Genomic DNA, 24,256 nt, shown 5'->3' with positions numbered 1-24,256 from the left:
GACAGCAATGAGCTCTGCCCTGAGCCTCCTCTTCTCCAGGCTGTACCAAGTCCCAAACACTCACCCAGCGCTCACAGCCCCACCACTGCTGCTGAGCCACTGCCACCAAAGCAGGGCCCTCAGCACCACATCTACACATCCTGTAAACCCCCCCCCCCAGGGATGGGGACGCCACCACCTGCCTGGGAGAGCATCTGGGAAGCCTTTCAGGGAAGAAAGTGTTCCTAATATCCAAACACATCCCCAGACCTGCTGGCCACACTATTGCTAGAATCAGATAATCAAGCAGGTTGGAAGAGATCTCCAAGCTCATCCAGTCCAACCTAGCACTCAGCCCTAGCCAATCAACCAGACCATGGCACTAAGTGCCTCTCTCAGTCTTGTCCTGAACACCTCCAGGCACAGTGACTCCACCACCTCCCTGGGCAGCCCATTCCAATGCCAATCACTCTGGTTTGCTGATGCAAGCCAGGACGCCTTTGATCATAGAATCATGGAATGGGCTGGGATGGAAGGAGCCTTAAAGATCATCTATCTCCAACCCCCTGCCATGGGTAGGGACACCTCCCACCAGTACAAGTTGCTCAGGGCTTCATCCAGCCTGGCCTTGAACATCTCCAGGGAGGTTGTGAAGCACAGCATCACCCAATGTGATCTTTGATCACATTGGGTGATGCTGTGCTCCACAACCTCCCTGGGCAACCTGTGCCAGTGTCTCACCACCCTCAACCTGTGCCAGTGTCTCACCACCCTCACTGTCCAGAATTTCCTCCTGATCTCCACTCTAAGTCTGCCCTCTTCCAGCTCAAAGCCTAAAGCTATGTGGCTGGGAGCTGCTGGTCCTGCAGCAGGGCGCTGGCGTGGAGCCTAGAGCCCAGGCACTCTGCAACAGCCCAGGACTTACCAATAGAAGTGGAAGTGACAGAGAGTTTAGCAAACATTCAACTCAAGAAGCTTAAAAGGTCTTCCAGGATTATTAAATAAACATTTAGGGTGAGTGAGAGGAAAGAACATGAAATGGTGAAGAAACTGTAAACACTCTGGAGCAGGCGGTTAGGGGCCAGACTCGTTCAGCTGGGCAGCAGAGTGTTTATTAATTAGAGCTCTACCACCCATAATTATCTCTCAGCTCTCCAGCAACCATTTAGTCAAACAGAGCAACTTCACTATAAACATTTCCATGTCCATGAGTTTCACAGTATCATCAGGGTTGGAAGAGACTTCACAGATCACCAAGTCCAACCCTTTAGCACAGAGCTCAAGGCCAGACCATGGCACCAAGTGCCACGTCCAGTCCTGCCTTGAACAGCTCCAGGGATGGCGACTCCACCACCTCCCCAGGCAGCCCATTCCAGTGTCCAATGACTCTCTCAGGGAAGAACTTTCTCCTCACCTCCAGCCTAAATCTCCCCTGGCACAGCTTGAGGCTGTGTCCTCTCGTTCTGGTGCTGGCCACCTGAGAGAAGAGAGCAACCTCCCCCTGGCTACAACCACCCCTCAGGTAGTTGCAGACAGCAATGAGGTCTGCCCTGAGCCTCCTCTTCTCCAGGCTAACCAATCCCAGCTCCCTCAGCCTCTCCTCGTAGGGCTGTGCTCAAGGCCTCTCCCCAGCCTCATTGCCCTTCTCTGGACACACTCAAGCATCTCAATGTCCCTCCTAAACTGGGGGGCCCAGAACTGGACACAGCACTCAAGGTGTGGTCTAACCAGTGCAGAGTACAGGGGCAGAATGACCTCCCTGCTCCTGCTGGCCACACCATTCCTGATGCAGGCCAGGATGCCACTGGCTCTCTTGGCCACCTGGGCACACTGCTGGCTCATGTTCAGGTGGGTATCAATCAGCACCCCCAGATCCCTCTCTGTCTGGCTGCTCTCAGCCACTCTGACCCCAGCCTGTATCTCTGCATGGGGTTGTTGTGTTTCCTGAGCACCCTTCAGGGATGGGGACTCCACCACCTCCCTGTGCTGCTTGTTCCAGTCCCTAACCACTCTTCAGACAAAGAAATCCTTCCTCATCTCCAACCTAACCCTCCCCTGGCACAACTTCAGGCCATTGCCTCTCCTTCTGTCACATAATAAGCAGAAGAGTCCCATCCCAGCTCAGCACAGCCTCTCTTCAGGGAGCTGTAGAGAGCAGAGGTCTCCTCTTTAGCCTCCTCTCCTCCAGCCTAAGCAACCACAGCTCCCTCAGCTGCTCCTTCCCAGCCCTGCTCTGCAGACCCTTTCCCTACCTTTCTTGCCCTTCTCTGGACCTGCTCCAGCTCCTCAATGTCCTTCTCGGAGCGAGGGCCCAAAACTGACACCAGGATTTGATGGTGCCCAGTCCAGGGGCACCATCAGTGCTCTGCTCCCGCTGGCCACACTGCTCCTGACCCAGCCCAGACGCTGGTGGCCTCCTTGGGCATCCGGGCACACGCTGCCTTAAGTCCAGCCTCTTCCAACCAGTATCCCTCAGGTCTCCTTTCTGCCAGGCAGTTTGCAGCCCCACTCTGCCCCGAGCCTGCAGCGTTCATGGAGGGAAGGGAGCTGGAAGCAGAGCTGGACCCCACAGCCTGCAAGCAGCCCCATTGCGTGCTGGCTGCCGCCAGGTACAGCTCCCTCCGGCCGCGTCCTGGCTCTCCTCCTGCTGCCGAGAGCAATGGCTTGGCAAAGAGCTGCTGGAAGGCTGCAAAGGAAAGAATGTCTCAGGCAGCAGCGCGGCCGCAAGCCCTGCACACAGCCTGCTCGCCGGCTGCGGGCGGCCCCGGGGCTCTGCCGTGCAGCCCAGCGCCGGGCACAGACGGAGCCACGGCCAGGTCGCGCCCGGCGGCAGGGGCACGGAGGGCTCCGCTCCCGCCACGCAAACGGCGCTCTTGTGGCAGCCTGCGGGTCCAGAGGAGATGCCAGCCTCCGCTGGGGAGGTCTTGGAACAAAGCTCTCCTTTTCCGAGGGCTGGGAAGGCTTCTGCGCGGCAGCCAGGCACCGGCCGGGCAGCAGGCAGGCACCGGCTGGGAAGCAGGCGGGCAGCAGGCAGGCAGCAGCCAGGCACCGGCTGGGCAGCAGGCGGGCAGCAGGCGGGCAGCAGCCAGGCACCGGCTGGGCAGCAGGCGGGCAGCAGGCGGGCAGCAGGCAGGCAGCAGCCAGGCACCGGCTGGGCAGCAGGCAGGCAGCAGCCGGGCAGCAGGCAGGCAGCAGCTGGGCAGCAGGCAGGCAGCAGCTGGGCAGCAGCCAGGCACCGGCTGGGCAGCAGGCGGGCAGCAGCTGGGCAGCAGCCAGGCACCGGCTGGGCAGCAGGCGGGCAGCAGGCAGGCAGCAGCCAGGCACCGGCTGGGCAGCAGGCAGGCAGCAGCTGGGCAGCAGCCAGGCACCGGCTGGGCAGCAGGCGGGCAGCAGCTGGGCAGCAGGCGGGCAGCAGGCGGGCAGCAGCCAGGCACCGGCCGGGCAGCAGCCAGGCACCGGCTGGGCAGCAGGCGGGCAGCAGCTGGGCAGCAGGCGGGCAGCAGGCAGGCAACAGCCAGGCACCGGCTGGGCAGCAGGCAGGCAGCAGCTGGGCAGCAGGCGGGCAGCAGCCAGGCAGCAGCCAGGCACCGGCTGGGCAGCAGGCAGGCAGCAGCTGGGCAGCAGGCGGGCAGCAGCCAGGCACCGGCTGGGCAGCAGGTGGGCAGCAGCTGGGCAGCAGGCGGGCAGCACGTTGGGTGATTCTGTGCTCCACAACCTCCCTGGGCAACTTGTGCCAGTGTCTCACCACTCTCAAACCTGTGCCAGTGTCTCACCACCCTCAACCTGTGCCAGGGTCTCACCACCCTCACTGCAAAGAATCCTTTCCTAACATCTAATCTGAACCTCCCCTCTGCCAGTTCAAACCCATTCCTCCTCACCCTCTCATTACAAGCCTTTGTCAGTTGTCCCTCCCCAGCTTTCCTGTAGGTCATATTTAAACTATAAGAAATACAATTTCCTTTCCCCCTGACTTTCCAAAACTCAATGCTGTAGTGAGTTTACCAGGGGAGGGATCTGCCCTAACCTGGCACAATGAGCTGAAGAGTGTCCAGAGAAGGGCAGCAACGCTGGAGAAGGGTCTGGAGAACAGGGCTGGGGAAGAGCAGCTGAGGGAGCTGGGGTTGCTTAGTCTGGAGGAGGCTGGAGACTTCATTACTCCCTGCAACTCCCCCCAAAGCAGCACTTCCCAAACACCCCCCCTGCACTCAGAGGCTCACACAGCCAGAGGTGGGACCTGTGCATCCATCTGCTTGTGATGGATCTTTTTTCCACAGAAGTGTCTGGAAGGAAAGGAACCATTTCTGCCCTGCTTCCTGCTCTGTTCATCATCTCAGGCCACAGCACGCTCTCTGCTCATGCTCTGTGCTTCGTACAGCCATAGCATCCCTGGAAGTGTTCACCCTGACAGGGCATACAGAAAACACACATTCAATTCAGCCCCATTTATTCTAAGGGCCAGCTTCAAAAAGCAGCAGGGACAGCCCAGACAGTACAATCGGAGCACCACATCCCTCCAGAGGCACATTCCTGTCTCTCAGAGCACTCAGAGAGGCTCAACTGGAGGTTGTCTGCCAGAACAACAAGGCGTGACTTAGTTTACACACAGCATTTACTCAAAGGCTTGTAGCTTACACTAGAACTCAGTGTTTGGCCAATCTGGAGTGTCAAGTGTGCCCACAAACTGCACAGGCCTGCTGCTCCCGGGCGATGCCAAGCCAGCAGACACCCAGCTCCTGCTTCAAGCAGCCTCTGCTGCTTTTATAGGTCAGTAAATCTGTTTGCTGTGTCAATGCACTGGGGAGCTGGGATGTCAGCACCACAGGGAATGAGTAATGCAACTGATAAGGAAAAGGCAGTAGTAGGAAGAGCTTTCAAAGAAAAGGCATTTTATTGAAGGGTTTCTTGTTCCAATCATGGAAGAGAGAAAACAGAAGCTGTAACGTGCTTATATCAACCACAAGTTTAAAACAAAGGAAAACAATCAAGGACAAGAATTCTGCATCAAAATACACTGTGAGAGAAGCAAGCAGTGCTCCTTGCCCTGCTGGGAGCAGGCTGCACCTAGCCTGGGCTGTTGTACTCACATCTCCAAGGCAAAAGAGGGAAGCAAAGCCCTGAGAGCAGAGCGGAGCTCTGCCAAGCCCCTAAGAGGTGCCCCTCTGACACCCACCGCTGCATTCACACAGCCTGGATGTGTTAGGGTAGCAGTGCTGCTGCCCACGGCCACAAGAACTGTCCCCTCGCTGCCCTCCTGGCCACATCTGCCTCTGTTATCTCCTCCTGCATGCTGCTCCTGCCTGGCAGCATCTCCCCAGAAGGAGAGCCAAGGAAGGAGATGTCCATAAATGAAAGCAAAATTGCAAGCCTGGAAGTCCTGAGGAGCACAGCTCTGCTCACCACCCAGCCTGCCCACGGGGCTCTGGGAAGGCAGCCTTTGAGCCAGGATGTGCCCTTGTACCTAAGCTAGGCATGGCTTGGGCCTTGGGCAAGGGTGGAATCATCTCCAAAGGGCAGCAGTGGAGTCCCCTCCATTGGGCAGTTTAAGCCTCAGCTTGGCAGGGTGCTGGGCCAGCTCACTGCACCTCTGCTGTCACCTAGCAAGGTTGGAGCAGATGATCCCTGGGGTGCCTTCCAACCTGGCAGTCTGGAACATTTCTAGAGCGAGAGCTGTGGTAGCCTTCACACTGCTCCTCATTCTACCTGCCAGCCTTAAACAGTGGGAAAACATTCATGGAATAGCCCCCTGCAGTCATGCAAAGTTTCCTGCTTCTGGTGGCTGCCCAAAGGTTGATCTCCACCCTGCTGCTCTTCCACATTTTCTCACAAGAGAACAGAACAGTCCCCCCCTCACCTGCCACACTTGTCTAAATGAGCTATCTAAAATCACATTAAAACAAAATGCAGAGCCACCCTCGCTGCCTCCAGCATGATGGCACATCAAAGGCTGCTCTTTAGTGCTGCTATTTTTACCAGAAGCCTCCAGATACTGAGAGAGCTTCGAGGGGAGCAGGGTAACAAGTGGTGAATCAACCCACTGGATGCCCACAGCAGCAGCTGGCAGATCACAGAGCAGTTTGGCAAGAAAATGGTAAAATGATTTTCCAGGTGGATGAAAATATCCCAGATCCTGAGTCTGGAAAGCAACCAATCTGCTCAGCAGCTCCCATCAGCTTGTCAATGACAAACAGGGTCAGAGAGGTGGTTAAGGTAACATTGAGCAACTCCTAACATACAATTAGAGGATGCTTTAAGTAGGTAATTACAGTGGTAATGTTCCTCCCCTGGAGAGCTCTGAGGTGTGCGTTTCTGCAGCCCCAAGACATGGTCTGAACCTGCAGGGTCCTCACACAACATCAGCCACATGCCCATTCCAGAACAATCACTCCTGGCTGGCACCAATGCCCATGGGCTCCTGCAGCCTGGGCCAAGTCTTTCAGAGGATGCAGGGAGCAGGAGGCATCTCTGGGCACTCTGTGCCACCAGGCTTTCTGAACTACTTATGCAGAAAATGCCCCAGTGGTACCAGGCTGCCCAGAGAGGTGCTGGAGTCACCATCTCTGGGCATGCTCCTGTGTGACCTTCTCCAGCAGAACCTGCCCTGGCAGGGGCGTTGGACTCAATGATGCCCAGAGGTCCTTTCCCTCCCTCCCAATCTGTGATACCAACCACCTCAGGTACATCATTTCATGCTCTGTACTGGGACACAGGAAAAAAAGGCTGCTGCCCTGTTTGTGTCACTAGCCCCTGGATCCAGGATTTCCAGCCCAAGATCTGCTGGTGGAAGCAATTCTGTGAGCAGCCAAGGCTGTCAAGAGCTGCAAGTGGCTCTAAGCAGCTGACCTGGTTTGCTCTCTGATGCTTCCTGCATTTTTAAAGTAGCAAATCAAGAGCCCTTCACACAGCAGGTTCCTGGGTCACCAGTAGCCAGGGTGACCCAAGTCCAAGTATGGGTTTAAACACCTCCAGTTCACACAACCAATTCTTCTTCTCTTTGGCTGCAGAAGGCAAACCAGGAGGGTCCCTGCAGGGCTTTGCCTGGCACTGTTTCTGGGGATGCTCCAAGATAATGACAGATTTCAGTTCAACGTGCCCCAGCCCTGGGCCAAGACCTGTTTGTGACACAGGTGGCCTTGTGACTTCACCTCAGCAGTCTGTGATGCTGCAGCCCATGGTTTATTTCCTCAGTTCACTGACAAAGCACATTAGCTACAATGATTAATTTTGCATCAAAGAAACAAGGCTACTACAAACAGTGAGCTAAGACAACCTACAGTGGGACCTGCTACAGAGTTCACTTCCTAACCCATCTCTCTGCGAGCTGCAGAGCCTCATTCCTCAGTGTGCTTGGCTTCTTCACAGAATCCTTCTGCAGCTCTGTCCCCACACAGGGAATAATGAATTTTCCAGCTTTGAGCAGGGCTGGTTCCAACCCCAGAAATGAGGATTTGTTATTCCCCTTCGCTGCAAGACAACAGGATTAGCTCAGATTGCAAGATCATGCTCGTGAGTGATGAGAATACTGAATGGGAGCAGGAGTGTATAATTAATGTGGAGTGATATGGGTCTGTGGAACACAGAACTTGTCCAATTAACAGAGAAATGCATTTCTGCTTGGTCGATAAATGTCACAATTTGGATGCAAACAGTCTCTGTCTTCCCTGGACTCCCTGACCTCATATGAAGATGACATTTTGATTAGGAGAGAAAGAACCAAACCACAAGCCAGAGGCACACAAAGCCAAAGCCAAGCTGTCACACATCAAGCAGACAAAAACCTAGGATCTGATGGCTCCCACAGTGACTGCAGGGAGGGAAAGATGGAGATGAAGCACTCCCCGTGGCGCTCCACAGGGACACATCCTCAACCTTCTGCAGCCTGGGGCCTTGCCAGCAGCCTGAAGAGACATGGAAACGTCGCTGGTGAAGGCAGGGAGTGGGACAAGCAGAGTAGCTGGCCACAAGCTCTCCCCACCTGGGAGTCCAAGGCTACCTGTGAGCAGCAGGTGTTGGCACATGGCTAAAGCCAAAGGACAAGGCTGGGCACCAGTGGCCCTGCCCATGCCATGTGCCAGGCAAGGTCGGGTCTCTGCCAGGACAGGCTGCCATGGGAGCAGGAGGGACGTGGCTGCAGGATGGGGCATGTGTGGAGGCAGCCCCCCCTCTGCCACCACCAACCAGGGCAGTGCCATATGGGACTGGAAGGCTGGCAAACAAGCACGATGTTGCCAGGCTTAAAGGGCTCAGCCCAGGGCAGCTTGGCATGACAGAGACCAGGGTGGGCATCCCAGTGACACTTCAGAGGAGGTACTGGCAAGAGAGGGCTCCTTGATCCAGGTGATCAAAGTATCACAAGGACCTCAGGGTTAAGGCTTAAACTAAGCAGGTTTAGACTAGGAAGTTTTTTGTACAGTGAGGGCAGTGAGCTCTGAGGAGGCTCCGTCCCAGGCCGTAACAGCTTCTCCACTGTGTGTTCATTAACCCTCCCCACCAGGATGGGATCTTCTCCTAACTGCCTGCCTCCAGGCAGGGACTCACTTAGGGTGATCCTACAGCCACGAACACAGGAGTGACAGGGTGCCAAGAGTCCTTTCTGCAAGCGAGTCACCTCTGGACATAACTTACATCCCTCTGCTGGCCCTCTTTGCCTGACAGCTGCTATGGAAATGGCCACCCCCCCAGGCACAGGTCTCTGGGTGCTGCTGGGGTCAATCGCGTGTGGCCTCAGCCACCACTTGGTGCCAGTGTGGCACACGCTCACCCAGGGCCATCGGGCAAATGCCAGCAGCAGGGAGGTGGGAGGGCTGGGGTCAGCAAGGGAAGCTCCGAGGAGCACAAGGGAGGAGCAGGAGGGCTTGGCTCCAGCATCCCTGCTGCAGAGGAGCGAGATGGAGCTGCCGAGGCAGGCCGTGCGAGGTCCGGGCAGCAGCTCTCCCGCCGCCCACCGCATCACTTGAAGACGGAGGGGAAGGTTGGGCAGTCTGGAGACTTCATCTTCTTCATGAACTTCTTGAACTCCTTGTTCTTCTTGTCCCACTTGTAGATGGCTGTCAGCAGGTACTGGGTCTTCACCTGGCGGCCCATGATGAGGAAGTAGTGGCCCAGGTTGTCCAGCTGGTGGCAGGGACAGTCGGCGCCGTTCTTCAGGAACAGCACCAGCTTCTTCAGGTTCTTCTTGCGGATGGGGCCCAGCTTCAGCGCCTTCCTCTTCCTCGGGATGATCATCTTGTCCCCGTTCTCCTTCTTCACTTCCTTTATGGTCATCTTCAGGGCTGCAAAACAAGCCATCAAGAGTGGAAAACCAAAATGACTCCTGAGCAGCCTTGCACAAAGCCTTTACTAAGTGAGGCTGGGGGTGGGGGGGTGGGCACCAGAGCCCTGCCCAACTGCAGACACCCAGTGACCTGCACCACTGCTCTCACATCTTCCTGCTCCCTTCTCCAGGGCATCACCCTGGCAATAGCTTGTCTTGATAACCCTGACATGAAACCCCTTCTCCCTGAAGCAGTGCCACCTCTGCACCCAGGAAAGTATCACCACTCAGGGCTCTGTGCCCCTTTCTCCTAGCCAGGCACCCTTCAGCTGAGAGGCAGCAGTGATTTACTCTTTGCTGTCAGAGCCAGCTGAGCAGATGAGGTGATTGCCCTGCTCCAGACACGTGGAGACTCCTGAAAGAGCCATTTAAAAGGCCAGTTTGACTTCTCAAGCATCTGTTTGCAGTTTCTCCTGGCCCTCCTGTGCCTGTGAAAGAAGTCTCCAAGCACCCAACTCCTCCATTTCTGATCTCCCCATGTGAGCAGTGGAGCCCTTGCAGAGCCAGTCCACAGGACCTGCACAGAGCAGCCACACACCTCCACCTTTCCCTGGAGAAGAGGAGTTCATCTCATACAACTTCCACAGCAAATATTTGCCTCTTTGGATTCAGCATTTTCCTCGAGTAAATCACAGCCCAAACAGAAGAAAGAACAAATTAATGTTCCTTCGCCATGACCACGAGGAGGAATTTACAGATGCAAATGTGTTGTACATTAAAGTATCACTTCTGTGCCATTTGGCTCTGCCTCTCTGCTGGGGAAAAGCACAAACAGCCCAAGATCACTAACACATTTCCATCACTTGGGAGCTCACTTCAGAGCTGCAGATAAACAGTGCTGGGGTAGGTGATTAATTGTCTGCTGCCCCTTCTCATCTGACGCTCGGAGCGCGTGCGGCGGCACGCAGAAGCCTTTAGCTCTGGCAGAGAGCTGGGTCCCAGCAGCATCCTTCCTTGAAGTCTTGCTCTGCTGGAGAACTTGTAGCAATGAACACATGTTGCTTTCTGGACAGCAGCTCTGCTCACCCTTCCAGCCACAAATGGCAGCAGGACAGGGCGATGACAGTCCTGAGAAGGCAGCAGAGGCTGCGTTACCCTCCTGCTCCCAGCCACCGCGCTGGCAACGGCAGCCGTGGTATTTAGCTGCCTCTGTGCCAGAGACTCCTGCTGGGCTTGCCAAGAGCCCTGTCGTGTTTGACTGTTACTGTACAAGAAAGTAATCCGGGACTGGAAACCTAAGTGAAATTTTTACTCCATCTGTTTTCCAAATTCAGGATGTTTAAGGAGCTAAAGAGACTCAAGCTTTAAGGAGCTAAAGATGCTGAACCAGATCAATTTGCAGCAATTCTGGAAAATTAGGCAAGTAGTTTTCAGGCAGCTCTAAGCTCCATGACATTAACTTGGGCAGCAGCAATGTGAACCTCAATTTCTTTATCCCTTCTGACTCTGAACTCGTGCACTAAGCCAGTGCTTGCCAGTACAGGGCAGTGGTAGAACATCAGTAAGAAGAGATTTGTTCTACAGGGCTTGTTTGCAAATTGCTTTGCTGTGATCCCTGCAAGCTCGGATCCTTGCTGCTAGAGGAAGAAAACAATCTGGCAGCTAGTGGATGTGCTTCTACTCCAAGTACCGTGGTCTGTAGAAGACAAAGGAGGTTTGGTGATCCTGTGCTGTGGGAGCTCACAGCTGCTGCCTTCCCTGCAGAGCAGCAGTTATCTGTTCCCAAGCCAGCAAAAGGCAGACCCAGGGAGCATGGAGCTGCCCAGGTGAACCATAAACCCAGACACGATCTGAAAACTCATCCAAATCTCATTTGTCCAAAGGAGCAGACAAATCAGATAACACTAAGGAGGATCAGTGAGGCTGAGCAGGGGTGCACACAGTTTGTGCAAGGCTGCACTTCCCATCTCCCTGTCACCAGCAACCGAGGCAGCCTGCAGCATTCCTAAGTGAGATGCAGCCTGGCTCAAGGACTACCACATTTCAGCTGCCTTGCTGTGGGCCTGAACAGTCCCCAAAAACCCAAAAGGCATCACAATGACTGCTCGGTTTTCACCCCTCTGCCAGCAGCCTGGCTCCCCAGGCCCCCTTGCTCCCCTGCTTGCCCCATGTTCCTGAAGCTCAGACTCCCTTTCCAGGCGAGACTCCCGGCAGCAGCCGGACACACAGCTCTGGCATCTTCCACCCACACCAGAAAAGCGGTGCCCGAGGGCAGGTTTGTTCTCAGCTGCACACCCTGCTCGGAGAGCACAACACCACGCAGTGGGAGGCAGCCCTTGGCTTGTGGCTTTCCTAGAACATAAAGGATTTGGCAGAGGAAGACGACTGCCGCAGCTCGCCTGGCATCCCCCTGGCCCAGGGGACACCTCTGCCCCAGCAGCAGGGAAAAGCTCAAGCAGGATGAATTTGAATCTTGGCTCCAGGATCTAAATGAGCTGCCAAAGCAAACAGCTTCCTCCCTGGGAGCCATGGCCTTTCTGCTTCCCCAGCACTGCATCAAGTCTGTCTCAGCCCTGAGTGGGAGAACAGTCAAAACTGCCCCTGCGAGCCCAGGACATGCTCGGTCAGTCAGACTAAATCTTCAGCTATCACTGCCTGCAGGGAGGTGACCTCAGGAAGAGACCTGGAGGGTCACTGGCTGTGTGTGAGCACAGCCAGCCTGCCAGCCCAGCAGCTGCACCACAGCTATGGGACCACCTCAGCAGCAGCCCTGGCACTGGCTGCAGAAGTGACCCACAGCAGCAGCGCTGCAGAGGCAGCCACGAGCCCATCTGTGCCTCAGCTCTCACATGATCCACGTCCCAGAACCACCTCTTACCCAACCTCTGCTCCCTCACTCAGCCACAACCACATCTCCCCAACACACTCAACACTTTCTGCTCTCATCCAAGCTCCTGCTGATCTAAGCACCCTCCACAGTCGTGGATTGGGTGGCTCACACAGGCAGGTCCCTGCTACAAGCGCCCATAAGGAGATGGCAGCATCAAGGCACACAGACCAGGAACCTTCCCGTGAACAGAGGCACCAATGGGACCAGGAGCCAGCTCTTGGCCATACCACAAGAGAAGTGGTGGCAGAGGAGCTCATTCTCTGCCATCCCTGCTGTGCTGGTGGCCAGCTGCAGCCAGGACCACCCATAAACCCAGGAAAGCCCTTTCCAGCCAGGCATTGTCTCAGCTCTGCTTGCAACATCACAAGCACAGTGCCAGGATGGCAGCCCCTGGGTGCTGTGGTGGGAGCTGAGCAGTATCCATGGGGACAGGGACAACTCTCCCAGTCATGCAGGACTGGCCGAGCAGGAGGTGTCCCTCTGCTCCTCGGCACTGACTGTGCCCTGGGGCCATGTGGGTAAAGTGCTCAGGGCATAAGGGGAGTCCTGCATGGCACAGGGAGTTGTGCCAGACATGGTCCCAAAGCATCCTCAGGAGCTCTGCCCTGACATCTGCTCAGGGGCAAGTCATGGCAGGAGACCTCCAGCATCCAGCTGCCCACTTCAAAGGCAAACACAGAAGTGAAAGCAGTGCTCAGGCTGGCAGAAAGAAACAGAAGACAACAAATGCCTTCAGGATTTAATTTGGGATTTATCAGCTCTCAGCCATGTTGTGTTTACAACAGGAGCAATGCTCCCAGGGCACCAAACCCACACTTGTCCTTACTCAGCCCCAGCATCAAGAAGCTGATGTTGGCCCCAGGCATGAGCCACTTGCCAGTGCTTTGCCACAGCCAGGAGAGCCAGTGCCAAAAGCTCAGCACAGGCCTGCATCCTCTCATCAGACCATGCCCATGGTCACAGCAAGCTGCCAGCAGCAGAATCAGAGCTGCACCAGCCTTGATGCAGCACAGAGAGCCCTGCAGAAATCACACAGCAGCTACCAACCAGTGCCCTCCTCCAGTGCCCAGGCTCCCTGCACATCACAGCACCAACCAGCCCTTCCTTCTCCCATCCTACAGGGCCACACCACCAACCACCAGAGGTGAAGGCAACATGGGCAGCCTCGGCCCCTCCAATACCCTCTTCTCCTGCAGCCTCAAGCTGCTTGATGCTTCCTCCTGAACTGCTCTGACTCCAGCATGCCAAAGGAGGAGGTGCAAGAGGGACATTGGTGGCTCTGGATGTGCACTGCTCCATCAACAGAAGGCCAGATCCCAGCCCAGGCTGATGCAGCCCTGTTAGACCAAGTCACCCAACCTGTGCCCAGGTGCCCTGTCTCAGATGGCAGCACAGCTCTGCAGTCCCTAGGTCAGGGGGAGTGCAGAGTGCTGGAGAGAGAAAAGGCCATTTCTGTCTTCTGCTAACGGGAAGCAGGGTTTAGGGAAGTGTTTGCTTGCTCACAGTGGAATTACTCTTGGCAGCAGCAGCTCTAAGAGCAGCAAAGGCCCCACAGAGCTGGTTGAGCTCCAGCCTGACAAAGTACAACTCAGTTTCATGTGAAGCTTCTTATCAATGCCTCTGCAGCTCCAGCTTCCCAGTGCCACCCCCAGCATGGGGGGAAGAGGAAACCAGGCGAACTGGGAACACCACATTAGAGCCACCTGAGAGCAAAGCACCCCAGCAAAGCATCCCAGCAGCAGAGCTCTGGTGCCCCCTCCACAGCTGCAAGGACTGCACCGTACCAGAAGCAGCTCCATGGCCAAGCCTCTGCACCCTGCTCACCAACCATCACCACGCACCCACCACGACCACAATGGGCACTTCCAACTCCATTTCTTCAGCACGCAGGAGCCTGGGCACCACCTCTGCTGCTCTCCTGCCTGCACAGGCAGGGGCCCCACTCCAGCACCTCAGGGGCAGGGAAGGGAATGTGAGAGAAGGGAAAGCTCTGCCGTTCCTTCAGCCTCACTGCTCCTTCCTTTAGAAATCACTCAAAGGAGGAAACCTGCCAGAAGACACATTAGGGCTGTAACAGGAGAAGGCTGCAGGCAAGGAGCTGTCAGTCACGGGGAAAAAATAAACAGCATGTATTGATTGTACTGCAGGCTCCAGTGCAGCCAGAGCCCCTTCAGCAGGATCCCCCCAGACCCAGGCAAAGAGCAGAAACAATAAATAAAATCACCAAGACAAACAGCAAGAGGAATGAACTCCATGGACAATCCCAGCCCGCAGCAGGACTAAGAAGCAAACCCTGGCTGCAGCCCAGGGAGGCTGGGGGAGGCAGCTGTGAGGGCACAGGAGGTTGAGCTCACAACTCATCCTGCACCAGCACCCCAAAACCTAAACTGGGACATGCCCATGCAGAGCTGGGCCAGCCCCACTCACCAGTCTGTGCCCAGGCAAGGGTCCCTGCACCCCTAGCTGCTCTGGCACCCACTGCTCCATGCCATGTGCCCCATGGTACCAATGCTGCAGGACCCAGCAGCAGCTGCCCCGTGCAGCACTCGTTGTTTAAACATCCATTGTAGGTGTCTGGCTTGGGCCAGGGCCTGCAGCTCGTCAGTTGCCAGTGTTTACCTTGGTGGATGTGCATGAGAAGTCTCAGGTGGAAGGGGCTGGGAGGGTTATTTCAGTGCCAGATAAACAGCTCTCCTTGAGAAATTACCCCCGACAGTAACCACCCCCCCCAAGACTAAACAAAGATCCAAGGGCAGGCAGTGTGCTTTGGGAAAGCTTCCTGCAGCCTAAGCCTCCTCCCCTGGCTGCTCTCCACAGCTGGGACAGCCCCAGCAGCACCCTGCACTGCCCTGCCTTGTAGGGCACAGCCAAGACCTGCATCACATCTCTCCCACTGCTCCAGTTCCCCAGCTGTCTGCAGACTGGGCACATCTGGAGACAGCCTTGCCTGCTCCCAGGACCCTCCTGGAGAGGGGGAAAATACAATGAGGGAAGAAAGCACCAACTGCAGCAGCATGAAACCTACACCACTGCAAACCCACACCAGTGAGCTTCCCACCGCAGCGGAGTCTGTGATGGGGAGGAGCAGGAGAACAAAAAGCACATCCAAACCATGCCCAGCTTCCAGTGTGATGAGAGTGTGATGAGTTACTTGCAGACTACGGGAGGCAGAGCATCTCCCTTTGAAACAAAAAATCCCTGAGACACAGAGAGTAAGCAGGAGTGGAAGAAGGAGGGACAGGATCGACCCCAGCAGCACCAAGAGCTCTAGTATGTTTCAAAGCCAGCTGCACGGTGGAGCTGTGCTGATCCACAGGGCAAAGAACGGCCCCAAACTCCCTGCAACGGCCAGAAAAGTCTCCACCAGGCTCTGCTTTGGCAGAGAAAGCAAAAGGTTTCAAACACAGCTGCAGAACCCTGGTGGGCTGGGTGAGGCAGGAGGCTGTGCCAATGTGCTTCTGACACCTGACATGACCTGCTTCAGGCGACCCTGCTCTGGCAGAGGGGTTGGACTGGATGATTTTCAGAGGTCCCTTCCAACCCCAACATGATAACTAAAGCAATCCCAGGGGCTCACATGAGCCAGTTCAGATCTAGCCATATTTATCTGTGGGAGTTGCTGTCACCCAGACATGGGCATAGGGCTCAGTGTCACCATCAAGCTCCGCAGCACAGTGGAGAGAATCCTAGAACCAAGCAGGTTGGAAGAGAGCTCCAAGCTCAGCCAGTCCAACCTAGCACCCAGCCCTAGACAATCAACCAGACCATGGCACTAAGTGCCCCAGCCAGTCTCCTCTTGAACACCTCCAAGAATGGCAACTCCACCACCTCCCTGGGCAGCCCATTCCAATGCCAATCACACTCTCTGGCAAGAGCTTCCTCCTAACATCCAGCCTGAACCTCCCCTGACATAGCTTGAGGCTGTGTCCCCTTCTTCTGTTGCTGGGTGCCTGGGAGAAGAGCCCAACCCCACCTGGCTACAGCCTCCCTGCAGGTAGCTGCAGACAGCAGTGAGGGTCACTTTCAGCCCCTATGGCTGAATCAAGCTCCTCTCCACAAGCTAAGCCTGCAGAGGTGGCTCTTGGATCGCTCCCTCTGTGCCAGGACCCATCCCCACCACCTGGAACCACAGTGGGTTTGGCTCAAGGCTGGGCAGAGCAGCTGAGGTCTCCTCTCCCTGCTGCTCCTCGGCAGCTCCTGCCGCATGCTAGCGCTGTTTGTGGCCACTCACCACAGCCCTACCCAGGGTGCTGCCTGCCAAGAAATGTTTCCATCCTCTGGATGCTGTCACCACAACATTTCCCAACAACCAACTCCCTCTTTAGGCATGTCGATGTCTGGAGCTGCCCAGCAGAGCCCCATCACACCTCTGCTTTGGTCTCTGCTGCCTGGCACGTGGGCAGGCTGCTCGGCGGCACAGCCTGGGGACAACCCTGGGCTTGGACTTCCAGTCCCTTCCCAGCACTTGCCCACAACTGAGGTGCTACCTTGGGTCATTCCTCACACACCTCCAGGGAGGTGACAGGTAGTGCAGCCACCTGCCAACACAGACCTGCCACTGCTGCCCAGCCAGCACCCCACACTCCTGCAGGACACAGGTGCTCAAGCCCATGGCCCCTGGACTGGGGCAGTGCCTCTGGGTCACCCCTGGGCACACAGCCTCCACCCAAACCAGGTCCCATAGGCCACTTGCTGGCTGGAAAGCTCTCTCCAGTCTCTCCTCACAGAGGCAGCTCCTACTCATAGATTCGTAGAACAGTTTGGGTTGGAAAGCATCTTAAATATCATCCAGTTCCAAACCTCTGCCATGAGCAGGGACACCTCCCACCAGCACAGGCTGCTCCAGGCCCCATCCAATCTGGCCTTGAACTCCTCCAGGGAGAAGCACCTCCATGTCCCATCTCATGCCTGCCCAGAGCAGAGCTCAGAGAACTCCACCCTACCACCTCCCAGGCTATGGCATCAAATTGATGCTTCTGCTCCCCAGAGCTCAGGCATTCCTGGGAAGCTATGACATGGGTGATCCTGCTGGTGCTTCTCCCTGCTGGAAAAAGCCTGCCCTGAACTTAGAGGACTTGTGGCATTCCAGATCTGCAGGAGAGTTGGGAATTCATTTCCAGCAGAAAGGCTAACAGGCCAGCATACAGAGCAGGTTTGGGTTTGCTCTGGCACATTCAAGTGCTAATCCCTATGGAATGCACACCTTGTTCAATGTGCCTTTAATAACCTTCCAGGAAGGCTACACACACCAGCAAGGATGTCAAAACCAGTTAATGCTAGGTTTGATCTCCCAGAGCCCAGACTTTTCCCCTTGCATTACTTTTTCTCTCTTTTCTTCCCCCTAAACTGAAGCTCTGTTTACCTGTGACTGTCTGACTCACCCACTCAGTCAGAACACATTTAGGACACAGCCTTCAAGCAGCTCTGCAATTTTCTAAGCTCACTGCCTGGCCCTCACTAGACCAGGATGGGCTTTGGGCTTTTACACTTAGACTTGATCAGCATAACCTGGCTACAGAGAAACTCAGTGCTAGGAGCAGTATGAGGGAAGGAAGGACCTGGTTTGTTCTTTCACAAGGGTCCATGTTATGTGTTGCTCCTGCAAGCATGCAAGGGCATGGGAAAAGCAGGGTTAAGCTCTGAACATCATCACATTCACCAAAGGGCAGGCACTGCCACCTGTGCCTCATCCCCAGCCTCCAGACCAACACACACCAGCGGGGTCTGGTTCTGGCTGATGGAGCTGGGTTTGTGTAGCCTTGAGAAGAGAAGGCTTAGGGCAAACCTCACTGCCATGGAGAAGTGCACCAAGGGATGCCAGCAGGGTGGAGACTCCCTTTTCACAAGGAGTCCCATGGGAAATACAAGGAGTGATGGGGGCAAGCTGCTGCTGGGGAGATTCCCATTGGAGACCAGAAGGAAATGTTTCCCCTGAGCACAGGCAGGCACTGGAATCATCTCCCAGGGGCAGCAGTGGAGTCCCCTCCATTGGGCAGTGTAAGCCTCAGCTTGGCAGGGTGCTGGGCCAGCTCACTGCACCTCTGCTGTCACTCAGCAAGGTTGGAGCAGATGCTCCCTGGGGTCCCTTCCAACCTGGCACTCTGGGATTCTGTTCCCTGCTCACACCCTGCAGCACGGCAGCTTCGGCAGCTGATGCCACATGTGGGGGACCTTGCTCCGCAGGGCACTTTACCTGGCACGGCAGGCAGGGCAATGCAGCAGCGCAGGCACTGTGCAGGACAGGCCCCGGGCACACGCACCCGGCCGGGCTGTGCGCGCCGACACTGCCACCTAGAGGCTCGCCCGGGTGCGGGCAGCACTGCGCCAGCCCCAGGGGCTGCGGCCCCCGCGCAGCTCCCGCAGCGGGCAGGCAGCGCTCCGCGGCACAGCATCCAGCCCACGCCGGAGCCACGCTGCTCCGTGCCCCCCAGGGAAGCCTCCCGGTGCCCCCAACGTCTCCTCCTTACCGAACTCGCTGGCACAGAGATGCTCCACGATCGCCTCCGACTTCATCTCGTTGTCGCAAGGAGGGCACACGGTGGTTCCTGGCAAGAGGAGAGAGAGAAGAGGTGGTGAGGAGCTAGCTCAAGAAGCATGGCACAGTCGAGCTGCCCGCACTCTCAGACTGCTGGTCTCAAGGGGCACGAGTGCCAGCCCCACAAGAGGACACTCTGCTAGCGGTCAGGAGCCACCCACCAGATCCCAGGGCTGTGCTGGCCACGAGCAGGCTCCTGCCAGCCCCACTCCAGCAGTGCCAGCAGCCCCAGGGCTGGGCAGAGGCAGGATGCTGCCAGGAGCTGTGCTGGCAAGGAGAGGAGTTTTCAGGGCCAGGCACTCAGCCGAGGAGAGCCTTTCACCACGGGGCATGGCCCATGGCCCGCTGACATTCCCTCCCTGCGGCATGCCAAGGCCCTAGGCACAGTGCCCTAAGCTGAGGACAGCGCTCAGGGCCATGGCCCCCTCCAGAAGACCTCCAGCACGATCCCAAGGGCACACAGCTTCTCTCTTTTCGTTCCAGCCTAGCTGCACTCCACAGGCTGCGGGACTGGCTGGTGGCTCCAGCAGAGGAGCTGCTCAGCAGCTACCAGCTGCCCACATCCTCCTCTCAGGAAACATCAGCCCAGGAGATTTCTTTGGGATCCATCCTGGGAGGAAAGCTCACTTCATCCAGAGAATAAAAATCTGTTTCCAGGTTCCTGTCTCCAGTCGGAGCAGAGACCACCCAGCAGCACAGACGCAGATTTGTGCTACTGGTGGAAGAATTTATTGAGCTGGGAGATGCTGCTTCTGTTCCAGGGGAACGGTGCACTCCTTCCCACACAAGGGAGTTATTCTCAGGGACAGTGCTGCAGCAAAACATCTGCTGGGCCCTGTGTGCAGACAGAGCCTTCCTCGCCTCCTCCCAGCCCTCAGCCAGGCCACTGGAACCCAGAGCCTTGATGCACAGAACAGAGAAGCCTCCCAGCAAGAGGGGTGCAGAGTCAGAACAGCTGGCAAGGGAGGCACAGCCACGACCTGCACCCACCAGAGTGTGGAGTCTCCTCTGGCACTGCTACCCCACAGGATTTCAGGCAAGACATTTGTTTTCTGTAGCTTGTTCTTCCCCTCTCAACCAACCAGATGTGTCCTGTGCCAGCTGTTAACTCCTGGGATCATGCACTGTGCCTCATTAACCACACATGCAGAGCAATTGGCCTGCCAATGGCCCCGATGGGCAAGCCACTGGGTGAGCCAGCAGCACCCAACAGCTGCCTCAAGAGTCCCACTCCTGGCAGCTCCATACCTGGGAGAGCCACCTGGGCAATTCCTCTTCCTAACCCCTCGTGTGCAGCTGCCACTTTTGCCACCTTGGAGTGACACAGGCAGGAGCCAGCCCCTGGAGACATCTCCAACACTTTCCTTTGAGAATCAGCAGTCAGGAAGTTTCCATCTGGGCTGCACTTTTAATGAGCTCAGGATGAGGCTGAGGGGATGCCGGCAGGAGGGGGACAACCCCTGCGGTCTGCCTGCCGCAGTGCCAGGAGTGAGTTACTGTGCTGGGGACCACCCTTGGGAAGAGGAGGGCAGCCCTGCCACGCATCAGCTCATCTCTGCAGATCCGTGTAGGAAGCACTTCGAAGTCCCTCAGCAGCCCAAGAGCACACAGGAGAGCAGCTGAGCCTGCAGAGGCCACACACACAACCTGAACCCACCACTGCAGCTGCCCTGACTGCCTCGCAGACAAGCAGAGGGAAAAGCCAAACCCCCAGTGGAAAAATCGGAGTCATTGTTCCTTGCAGGAAGCACAGGCTCGGTTTTAGCTGTTCTAGGGGAATGTTCTGGCATGCCCAGGTTGGCAGAGACCCCCTCCCTCACTACAGCTGTCCCAAAATTGCCCTCCCAGCCCTCCCAAGGCATCGCAGCTGCTATCCTGCAGCCCACAGCACTGCCCAGCATCTTGTCCTACCCACACCATCCCAGGTTGAAGGAGCCAACAAAGAAGCTCAGCCACAATTTAGGTTCTGCTGCCTCAGGTGACCCAGAGGCAGCCATGCCAGCATGCACCCAGCCAGCAGCCCACCACAGCTCCTGGCAATGGGCACAGCTGCCTGCCTCCCAGCCTGATGCAGCTGGGCTGGGGTCCATCTCTGCAGCTGACAGCTCAACACCGAGCACAAGCTTCCCTCCCCTGCTTCCAGCTCACTTTCTCCTCCCTGCTGACCATTTTCTAATGCCTGGCTTTGGAGCCAGCTTACTCCAGGGGCAGGAGAAGGAATGTGTAATGCTATATTAATCTGCAACTCCCCTGATGCATCCTGTGGGCCTGCAGGCTTTACTGCCTCGTGCTTAAGGAGAAAGGAATTCAGCAGGTCAGCTCTTTGAGAGGCAGAAAGAAATTCCAATTTCGAGGTGTTAATGGGGAAAAAACACTGAAAGGGCTCATTCTTATTAGTGCCCAGAGAAAAGGGGGCACACTGCTGGGACCTCACACTCTTTGAATCAACAGGAAACACCCCAGTGCCCAAGACCAAAGGGGCTCCAGGAGCTGGCACTCATGGAAAACACAGAAATCACAGAAGGGGCAGAAGGAAGGACCCATAGCACACACAAGCAAGGGCTGAACTGCAGCAGCAAACATGCTTGCCTGCAGGCACCCCTTGTCTGCACAAGTGGCACTGCCAGCAGCCAGTGGACAAGCTGTAGACACCTTTGCATGTAGATCTTGATTTGGTTGCAAAGAAAGGGAGGGGATTGAGACTGACATTAGGAAGAAATTCTGGACAGTGAGGGTGAGGAGACCCTGGCACAGGTTGTCCAGAGAGGCTGTGAATGTCCTCTCCCTGGAGGTGTCCAAGGTCATGTTGGATGATGATGAGCAGCCTGAGCTGGTGGGAGGGAGTTGGAACTGCATGAGCTTTAAGGTCCCATCCAACCCAAACCATTCTGTGGTTTCAAAGTGCCTGGCCATAAGTTCCATGAAGCCATTCAGCAGCGGCTGCAGCATTTCCTTGCAATACCCAGCTCTGGTGTACAGCTCAGGCAAAGAACAAGTTCATACACCCAAAAGCTTGTGCAGAATGAGGCCTCCCTGCACCCAAATGGGACCAGCAATAGATCCACAAAGGAATCACACCTGAGCTGATGGAATTCCCTGTACAAAGGCAGTTCAGTGATGCTTGTGAAGGACAGCACAATGTTCTAAATGCTGTGCTGATGGTCACAGCAGCAGCACCAGAAGAAAGCAGCAATGTCCCACCCCAGTACAGCTGTCCAGATAGGTCTGAAAGGTGATCAGAAAGTTAAGCTCCATAAGGAAGCACTTATCAGAGGCTGCTGATCTAGGAGACTGTTCCCAGGTCTGGTATCAATGCCTCTACAATGAGCGACCTGCAAACAGTTCAGACTCTGTTTTGGACCTTGGAAGGAGCAACTCTACAGCAAGCAGCTCAGCCCCAGGAGCATGCTTGACTGCAAGTCTCTGGGGAATAAAAGCAACCTTTGTACTGCCCACACAGGAAATGGCTGTGGTCTTGACCAAGGGTCTAGATTCAGACAGGACAGATGATTTTAGAGCCTTCCTAGAAAACAAAGAGCTTCCTCCTGCAATCCCACCCGTGAGTGAAAGCCGCAGTGAGGGAACCAGCCTGGCTGCGCTGCTCAAGTTGAAGCTGGGACCCGGGACTGAGGGCAGCCAAACCTCACCTCCCAGGATGGGCACACACTTCACAGGCACCTGAATGCCACTGCCATGACACAGCAGAGACTCACTGCACAGCTCTGGACATGTCGAGCTCAGCTGTCCCCCTGAAACTGCAGCAACCACAAGTCCCACTGAAGCCATCGCCCCCCAGTGCTCTCCTTGTGCCCCCACACTGGCTCCCGGGACACCCCCAGAACCTCACCCCTCTGCTGTGGGCTATCTGCACCTTCATCCTGCTCCATAACCAAGAGTCCCTGAAGGAGGAGTCCCACCGGGATCACACCCGTGAGCTCCAGACACAGTGCAGGAGCCGCGCTTAGCTCACCCATCCCTGAGCAACTCCCAAATGCCAGTGCCTGGTTCCCGTGAAACCAGGCATGCCCACCCCGTCCGGTGAAGCTGCAGGCACAGCAAGTGCTGCACTCTTTTACAGCCCTCCGCAGAGCTCCCTCCTGCCAGCCCTTCCGAGCGCTGCCCCGCGGGGTGCCGACGTGACGCCAGGGTACTGATGTGCTGCAGAAGTTCTCGACGAGCAGCCACACTCACCACAGCTGGCACCGAACACACCTCCTGCAGGCCACGGAGACAAGAACCCTCCCCACTTTCCCGCGCTGTTTCTTGCTAAACCTCTTGCCCCCTTGCCCACCTCAAAGGGCAAGGCTGGGTCTACACCGCACACAGAGCCGCCAGCGGCTCACCCCAGGACTGGCTGGCACACAGACACCCCCGCTGGTACCGCTGTCATCGCTCACTCCAGCCAGGCAGCGCTTTCTGCCACAGGCGCCACACACCCTGCTGCTGCCAGAGCAGCTCCACCGTGGCCAGCTCGGCAGAGAAAGTGCTGCCAGGGCAGTGCAGCACCGGGGGATGAAGAGTCAGAAGCCCTGTCCATCAGGGCTGGAGCCCAGTGCCAGCATGAGGAGCAGAGCAGCCTTGCACCCACCATGCCCCTTGAAACCACCTGTCCTCACGCTCTGCTCCGGGATGAAGGCAAGAAGCTGGCAGGGCATCCTGCTCTCCTCAAGACAGGAATGCTCAGAGGCTGGAGCTGGACTGCTGCTGAGTAGCAGAGTTCAGGTAAGCCTCCTTCAGTCCCACGGAGCCCCTCCTGGGCTAGCCAGGAGCAGAGAGCGGCAGCGTGGTCACACCTTACCTTTGGGCCTGGAGACATCGGTGGCATTGGGAGCAGTCATGGCAATGCAGACATCGTCCTGGGGAAACTGATCGCACTTGAGCATCTCAGGCCAGAAGAAGCCAAAGAACTGCATGACAGGCTCGCAGGAGTCACGCACGGCCTCGCAGAGCCAGCGGCACGGGTAGACTGGCCGGTCCAGGCAGACGGGGGCAAAGAGGGAGCAGAGGAAGACCTGGGTGCCCATGTGGCAGTTCTTGTTGAGCAGGGGCACCCAGCTGCTCGCTTGGTGCTTCACCTCGGCCATGGTCTCGTGGTCCAGCAGGTTGGGCAGCACCATCTTGTCATAGCCCACGCTGTGGCAGAGCCGCAGGTCCGCGGGGATGGCCACGCACTGGTGGGGTTTGGCGTAGAAGCGCCCGCCGGGGTAGGGGCCCAGGTCGGACTGGTAGCTGACATAGTCGTACTCGCTGGCCCCGCCGCACGCCAGCAGCCCCGCGGCCAGCGACACCAGTGCCCGCAGCGCGGCCCCGCGGAGCCCCTGCACGCTGCCCATCGCCGACGGTAGCCCCGACGGTGCCGTACGCCGCTCTCTGCCGGGCTCCCGCCGGCTGCGGCCGCCTGCAGGGACCCTCCCCGCTCTCCCTCCCACCGCCTCCTCCGCTGCGCCCTGCCTGGGGCCCCCCAACTTCTGCCCGGGGCCCCGACCCCCTGCCCCCTGCTCGGTGCCCGCAGACTCTCTCAGCGTCAGAGGCAGGGCTCCCGCAGCCCTACTCTGAGCCGCCGCCTCCGCCGCCCTCTCCCCCCGCCGCTCCTACTCCCTCC

The 24,256-nt window shown here is 56.9% G+C and overlaps 1 protein-coding gene across 1 annotated transcript; it reads right to left on the bottom strand.

The window, feature by feature from the left end:
- Window positions 1-7,380: 7,380 nt before the first annotated feature.
- SFRP1 (secreted frizzled related protein 1) lies at window positions 7,381-24,042 on the bottom strand. Its single transcript, XM_064175740.1, has 3 exons — window positions 23,453-24,042; window positions 18,587-18,664; window positions 7,381-9,248 (listed from the first exon to the last, which is right to left on the bottom strand). Exons 1-3 carry the CDS (start codon window positions 23,985-23,987, stop codon window positions 8,926-8,928), a joined length of 936 nt encoding a protein of 311 aa, XP_064031810.1. The 5' UTR covers window positions 23,988-24,042; the 3' UTR covers window positions 7,381-8,925.
- Window positions 24,043-24,256: the final 214 nt, after the last annotated feature.

Source organism: Pogoniulus pusillus, chromosome 42 (genome assembly GCF_015220805.1).
Source record: "Pogoniulus pusillus isolate bPogPus1 chromosome 42, bPogPus1.pri, whole genome shotgun sequence".
Classification (NCBI taxonomy): domain Eukaryota; kingdom Metazoa; phylum Chordata; class Aves; order Piciformes; family Lybiidae; genus Pogoniulus; species Pogoniulus pusillus.
The sequence above is the reverse complement of the archived record's forward strand: the minus strand, read 5'-3'. Positions and strand labels throughout refer to the sequence as shown.

Bases quoted from the DNA above. Each gene is read 5' to 3' on its own strand.
- SFRP1 (XM_064175740.1), bottom strand. From the start codon at position 23,987: ATGGGCAGCGTGCAGGGGCTCCGCGGGGCCGCGCTGCGGGCACTGGTG. The intron at 18,665-23,452 runs GTAAGGTGTGAC...TCCTCTTGCCAG, and splicing joins CGATGTCTCCAGGCCCAAAG to GAACCACCGTGTGCCCTCCT. The intron at 9,249-18,586 runs GTAAGGAGGAGA...CTTGTTTTGCAG, and splicing joins TCTCTGTGCCAGCGAGTTCG to CCCTGAAGATGACCATAAAG.